General features: G+C 49.7%; 2 protein-coding genes across 2 annotated transcripts; one reads left to right on the top strand and one right to left on the bottom strand.

Annotated features, from left to right (window-relative positions):
• Positions 1 to 980: 980 nt before the first annotated feature.
• Positions 981 to 3818, bottom strand: LOC310849445 (heat shock protein 30C-like). The gene has a single exon (XM_083749632.1). The coding sequence runs from the start codon at positions 2046 to 2048 to the stop codon at positions 1311 to 1313; it is 738 nt and encodes a 245-aa protein (XP_083605758.1). The 5' UTR covers positions 2049 to 3818; the 3' UTR covers positions 981 to 1310.
• A 149-nt stretch (positions 3819 to 3967) lies between these two features.
• On the top strand, positions 3968 to 5411 carry LOC310849446 (heat shock protein 30C-like). Its single transcript, XM_083749633.1, has one exon. It carries the CDS (start codon positions 4439 to 4441, stop codon positions 5117 to 5119), a length of 681 nt encoding a protein of 226 aa, XP_083605759.1. The 5' UTR covers positions 3968 to 4438; the 3' UTR covers positions 5120 to 5411.
• Positions 5412 to 6293: the final 882 nt, after the last annotated feature.

Raw genomic sequence — 6293 nt, 5'->3', positions numbered from 1 at the left:
CACCAAAGGAACACAAGTGAACAACGCAAGCACGCCGACACCAAACTCTACATACATTAAGCATAATAGAAACACCACTACCCGACCCCACCCCCATCCATCTCTCCTCCCTCCACCCCCCCTTTTTTTTTCTTCTCCCCCTAATGCCTCAACAAATGAAACGGATTTGTAAAAATGTTACATGGGAAAAAAAATACGAGGCATTACACTTACACTGTAAAACAAGAAAACCCTTAATAAAATATTTTTTAAAAAAGAAATATCTAGGGTTCCAAAGGTTCCCCGCAACCTGATTTACGCATCTTTGCTGGCTCTTTACCATGGCACTGAAATGCGAGTTTCAAAATGCTGGGAGAAACCCGGGAAAGCTGCCATCTTTTGCGCGCATGCTTTGGGAAGCAGTGTTGGGGCGAGTGGTTTGACCTGCAAAGTTTCAAAACTTTGTTCTGCCTTTCACCCACCATTTGCAAATAAAGGCATCGCCTTTTCCAAAAACCAGCAGGGTGACTTTAACATCAAAAGACCTATTTCCAAAGAACAAGCCGTACTTGGAATGAGTTTGGCGGAATGACGCTTGCGTTGCGTACCTTTCCCCAAAGGAATATGGCACGCATAGTTCTCATTTTGTCCTCGCCACAGATGTGAAGTCAGCTAGGCCCCAAATTAGTGGCTGTCTCAAGGTCACCTAAGTGGACTTCATTGGATGTAAACCCCCATTCGCCTGAACTTCACCTGAAATTGTACCCCTGGGCTATGCTAGTAGGCTATTCCTATTCCATCCTATTCCTTTATGGGGCTAGACACTTAAGTTTTGATCCCAAATAACCCAGTCACAGCCACTCAAGCAGATACACCCCTTCCCGCCCCTGGGATTTATTCTGAAATCTTTAAAAAGTGACCCTCTTTCAACTCCAGCCAGCTTTTTCAAGCTTTTAATGCAATTCCCCCCTAAAATAAAATTAAAAACACCAAACGAGAAACCAGATAGAATAAGTCTAATTTATTGAAACAGGCCAACAAACACGCCAATAAATGCTCAACTCTTTGGGTTCACATTTTTCAAAAACGTCGGCAAGCAGGAAGAAAGGTTTCAAAAGTCAACATGCAACAACGGTTGCCAGAAGGCCCTCCAGATCATCTTTTCCTTGTACTTCTGTGTAGTTACTTTTCACCAACAAGCACAAATAACAACGCACTTGAAATGAACAAAAGCAGAACCGCTCCTTAAACAGAGACCCCAAAGAGGCGCAAAACGCTTTCACAGCATCCCCGCAGGGAAGTGCCGCGAGAGGAACTGTCGGGCAACTTTTTCAGACGGCAGCTGCTTTCTCCGGGCTGGAAGAACGCGATTTGGATTTGGATTTCTCCTTCTTCTCCTTCTCCTCCTCCTTCTCCTTCTCCTTCTTCTCCTCCTCCTCCGCCGGCGGCAGGCTCTCTTTCGCCGTCCCGGGGGCGTCGGAAGCCTTGAGGATGGTAATGGGGATGGTCCTCTCCCCGACGGACTTGGGGACCAGGCGCGGCGCCTCGATGCTGAGACACCCCAACTCGGAGGAGAAGTTGCAAGCCAGCGCCTCGATGTTGGCGTCTCCGGGCAGCAAGACCTCTTTGCGCACCTCGCGGAACTCGTGCGAGACGCAGCCGTCCGTCCCCTCGGTTTTCTTGTTGTGCTTGGCGCTCACCGTCAGCTTCCTGCCTTCCACCTTCACCGACAGCTCCTCGGGCTCGAAGCCGGTCACGTCCAGGGAGTACAGGTAGTCACTGGTGCCGTCGTCGTCGTCCTCGTCGTCGTCCAGGCAGCGCCTGTCGAGTTTCCTGCCGCGGCTCCTCCGCCGTCGGCCTTCGCGCCGCGTGGCCAGGCACGGGTACGCGTCCACCAGCACCACGCGCATCTTCTCCATCTCCTCCAAGTGGTTCTGCATGTCCACCACCAGCTGGTCCAGCAGGCTCCGAGGGGGCATACCCACCGGCACGTACTGGACGCAGGAGTCCCGGCCCGACGTGCGCGCCAGGGCGCGCCGAGGGCGGCAGTCCCGGGAGAAGCTCGCCATGCGCGGCCGTCGGGCGAACCTCGGGGCAAAACAGCTCCCTCGCTTCGCCTGCCCGCCCCGACGGGACTCTCCCCGGGCTTTTGGCGCCTTCTCGACGGCGGGAGGAGCCCAGGCAGCTGCCAGCCGCGGCCCGGAGCGAGGAGGTGGGCGAAGCTGCTTGGCTGCCCCGGGCTCTCCTTGCAAAACGGGCGCGCTCGCCGTCGGGTCTGCAGAGCCTGAGCTTTGCGCGCCGTCCTGCAACCTCGCTTTGCAAGCGGCGGTGCTGCTATTGTGTAGCCAAAGTTAAGCCCCTTTACGTCGCAAAGTGTTTGGGACTTTGTCAGCACGCTTGTCCGTGATGCGCCCTTCTGCAAATAAAAGCAGCCGTTTTCAAGGGGGCTAGACGTGGGTGCAAGTAAAGTGCATCTAGACAGCCCGCCTGCTCGCCCAGGCAATTGTTGCAAACAGTAAATGCAACATCACTTTTTAAAATATAAGTTGCGCTGACATTGGTATTTTGCAAAAAGCATTTTCCCCTTGCAATAACGTGAGAGAAGGCTGCTTACAGCTGCACTGAAGGTATTTCAGGATATTTGCATTTTTTTTAAAAAAAGAACTGCGTCCACGTTTTTGCTATGCATGTCCATTTGCAGTTATCTTCAGGAGAGCAGGAGGCAGGGTCAGCACCTAAAGAAATGATTGGGATTACATCTGCGGGCAACACATTTAGTATTCCTGGAAACGCTTGGCTTTTCTCCCCCAAACGTAGCTTTGCAGCGGCCACTGGAAGATGTTGCCTCCTTTTAGCTTAATGTACTGTACTTATCGTGTTTGCCACTTTTCCACACTACAGAGTGCCCAAAGCACCTCACAAACAGATATTAGGGGTGCCATGAAGCCTGGAGACTTCTGCACAACTGCTTTAAGTGCAAGTGGAGAGCGTTGGTGATGCTTGTATGTGCAGCTGTAGACTGCAAATTATGAAACTGTCAAGAAAGGCTACTCCTCACTGTATTAGGGGAGATTGGATTTTATTTTAATTTCTGCAAAAATCAATCCTAGTCTTGGTTTAGGATTTCGGTAGAACGGCCCTATTACTCAGAAGGAAGTCCCATTAATGAGTGAATTTGACATGCATTTTAACAAGCGACACTGTCTTATAAAATCCTTATTTTTCAAACTCATGATTTTATTTATATTTTTTGGGGGGAAACAGATTAACTTGCCTTTTCACCCCCCGATTTTGTTGGTAATTTAACGTATACTTTAAGTGGCATATAAACCCTGTTTGCTAAGTAAATAAGTGTGCGATAAGGATTGCAGCCTATAGAAGGACATGAATTTCCTCCTGTCAGAGAAACTTATTCCCGTGTCCTGCCAAATGGGAGGCCTATGCTCAGAAGGGGAAAGACCTCTTGCAATTGACCCTAAAATTTTGTTGGGTGTTCTGGACGCATGTTTGGGGGGCGGAGGGGTGTCCTAATTTTTCAGCCAAGAGCTGAATATCTAGTTTCTAAGGTGTTAGAATATAAATGCTGTCCATGGCCCTGCCTATTCAAATATTTATGAGGCCGCAAGAGACCCCACCATGTGCAAAAGCACCGTTTTATTTCCAGTTAAAAGCAGAAACTGCCCACAGGTCACCTGTCCTCACTTTCCTTCACCATCATACGATCAACTAGCCCTTTTGGATGGGCTTATTATTATTATTATTATTATTATTATTATTATTTATATCCCGCCCTCCCCAGCCGAAGCCGGGCTCAGAGCAGCTAACAGTAGTAAAAATAACAAAATTTACATAAAATCACAATCAGTTAATTGAAATACATTGAAATAGGGGTTGTCAGGCTATAGCACTGCTTCTTAAACTTTTCATCTGGGTCACACATTCAGAATAAAAAATTGTGTGTGCCGCTCCAGTTTTTTTCTTGATGAGAAATGCACTGGAAAACAGAAAGAAACGACAACTACCAGTGCTTGTTTTACAAGATAGAACGCAACTACTTTATAATACGATCGTGGGACATCCAAAAAGCATGCAAGCAACCAGCAGAAAATTGAAAGAAGGAATGCTCTCCAGGTGAGGGCAGGAATAGCCAGGAGCTTTTGGGAAAGGCCGGCGGCTGATGAATGTTTGTTGGAAGTTTCTGGATGGTGTTTCTATCTCTTGGCACATATTTGTGAGTCAAGGTCATCCCGCCAGCGCCAGGAACAGCAGAAGAGGAAGGCTCCAGAAATGTCTGGAAGGCCACTGCAGAGGATAAAAGGAGGCGCTGCAACTTGTCAGAGACAGACGCTGGAGTGGAAAGAGACACTACAGGCACCCGGAGCCCAGAGAGAGAGTCGAAAGAGACACTGCAGGCACCCGGAGCCCAGAGAGAGAGAGAAACAGACCGTCCTGCTGAGCTATGCTAAGCTTCTCGAGATCCGGAGGGTTGCAGTACGGGGGTTATCCTGGCTCCAACCTCATCTCCCCGCAGCTTTACAGCAGAGATCCAAGAAGCGGCTACAGGTGGCTGGAGGCTCCGCAGAACCTCTTTGCGCAGCCCCAGGTGGATGAGATGGGCAGGCCGAGAGTCTTGCCCGCAGGTAGCTATCCCCACATCTCCTGGGCAGCCCCAGGCCAGGAAGGGCAGGGCAGCCTTGTCCCCAAAGTCAGCTTCCAGGAGAACAAAATCACGTACCAGCTCTGCCTGGACATGGCCGGGTTTTTGGCGGACGAGCTGACCGTGAAGATGGACGGGAGGAAGCTGACGGTGTCCGGGAAGCACAAGAAGAAGACCAGGTCGGAAGACGACCTCGTTTTCCACGATCACAGAGAGGTCCTCAGGGAGGTTCTGCTGCCGGAAGATGCCAATCTTGATGCCGTGACCTGCACCTTGACCCACGATGGGAAGCTCTGCTTCCAGGTCCCACGCAAGGCCCCGACTGCTCCCAAGGTGACAAATATCCCTGTCACCAGGGCCCTCCAGGGGGGAGAAGGGCAGGAGAAGACTGCTCTGGCCGAGGATGACCAAGGAGGAAGTGGAGATGGGGAGGCGAGAAATACCGGGGACAAGGATGACCAAGAAGGAAGTGAAGATGAGTAGGCATATCCAGGGCAGAAGTGAGGGAGGGCGGACAGTGCAAAGCATGGGGCTTCAAAGGACATGGCGATTCCAGCTGTTCCAGCTGCAAGCTTTGGGGCTTGGGAACTTTGCTGCCATCCTGTTCCCTGGGCTTCATCTCCCATGTAGGTTATCTCTTTTGGGGTACCTTTTATACATCCCACAAGTCATGGGTTGTTGTTTATCGTGCAGTTCCATTATGATTGTTGTTTCCTTAATATTGTACTTTGGAGAACCCATCAGGAAATAAATTTGCATTGTTTTCCCCTTGAAAGCATTTGCTTGTCTTCACTTGGGTCGTTTTCAGCGTTCCTGAACGTGTGGGTGCTGACTAAGAATTGGCAGTACACCAGATTGACTGCTTAGGGGGCCTGAAAGGATAGACCGTGGGCAAATTCTCAGCGTTTTATACATTATTATGAAGCCGTTAGTCCTTGCACCAGGGTGCATTCAGATAACTTCTAGACCGGTACTTCTAGACCGCCCCTATCTTTTGGGTGGCCTCTGCACATGCTCAGAGGTAATCAAATATTCATTGCGAGTGTTGAGATTCCAGGGCTGTGGAGTTCTGGAACAGAGACAGATTCCTAAGTAAGTTGTGGATTCTGGCTTAATGTAAAGCACTGCATGAATTTTTCTCTCACTGGCCTTGGTTCTGCTCGCATCCTGATTGCAGAGCTTGCAAAAGTACTTTAGCTGGAACTGAGCTGCTTCTGTTGTCCCTGATTTTCACTCTGAATATGCTGGGAGTGTGAAGGAAACTGCCCCAGGGGAAATTTTGACAGGGTGTCCTGGTAGCCTATGGTGCAAAAGGCACTTGGCATTTCACAATTGCGTTTTATAGAGAAATTAACAATGATTAAGGAAAGCTGTTGGGAGGCTCTGGTGCCCCCAAGCGGCAGGTAGGGGGAAGGGGAAAAACCACATTTTTTTGCTACCTGATTCTTTGCAGGGGGTGGTGACTTTTCTGCTGTTGGGTCTCTTTACCTCATCAGCAACTTTCCTGGGGCCGTATGCCAATGGCAGAGAGGGCCGGAAGGAAATTGGGTGGAGCAGCAGACTTTGTTCTGTAGTCTACATTAGTGTCATGGAAAAGAAATGTTTCTGCGCATCACCACACGCAAACATCATCCGAGTACGCAAGAAGTGTTTTTTA

Source organism: Podarcis gaigeae (genome assembly GCF_964106915.1).
Source record: "Podarcis gaigeae genome assembly, chromosome: 7".
Taxonomy (NCBI): Eukaryota; Metazoa; Chordata; class Lepidosauria; order Squamata; family Lacertidae; genus Podarcis; species Podarcis gaigeae.
The sequence above is the reverse complement of the archived record's forward strand: the minus strand, read 5'-3'. Positions and strand labels throughout refer to the sequence as shown.

Excerpts from the sequence above, each read along its gene's own strand:
- LOC310849445 (XM_083749632.1), bottom strand. The coding sequence starts at position 2,048 with ATGGCGAGCTTCTCCCGGGACTGCCGCCCTCGGCGCGCCCTGGCGCGC.
- LOC310849446 (XM_083749633.1), top strand. The coding sequence starts at position 4,439 with ATGCTAAGCTTCTCGAGATCCGGAGGGTTGCAGTACGGGGGTTATCCT.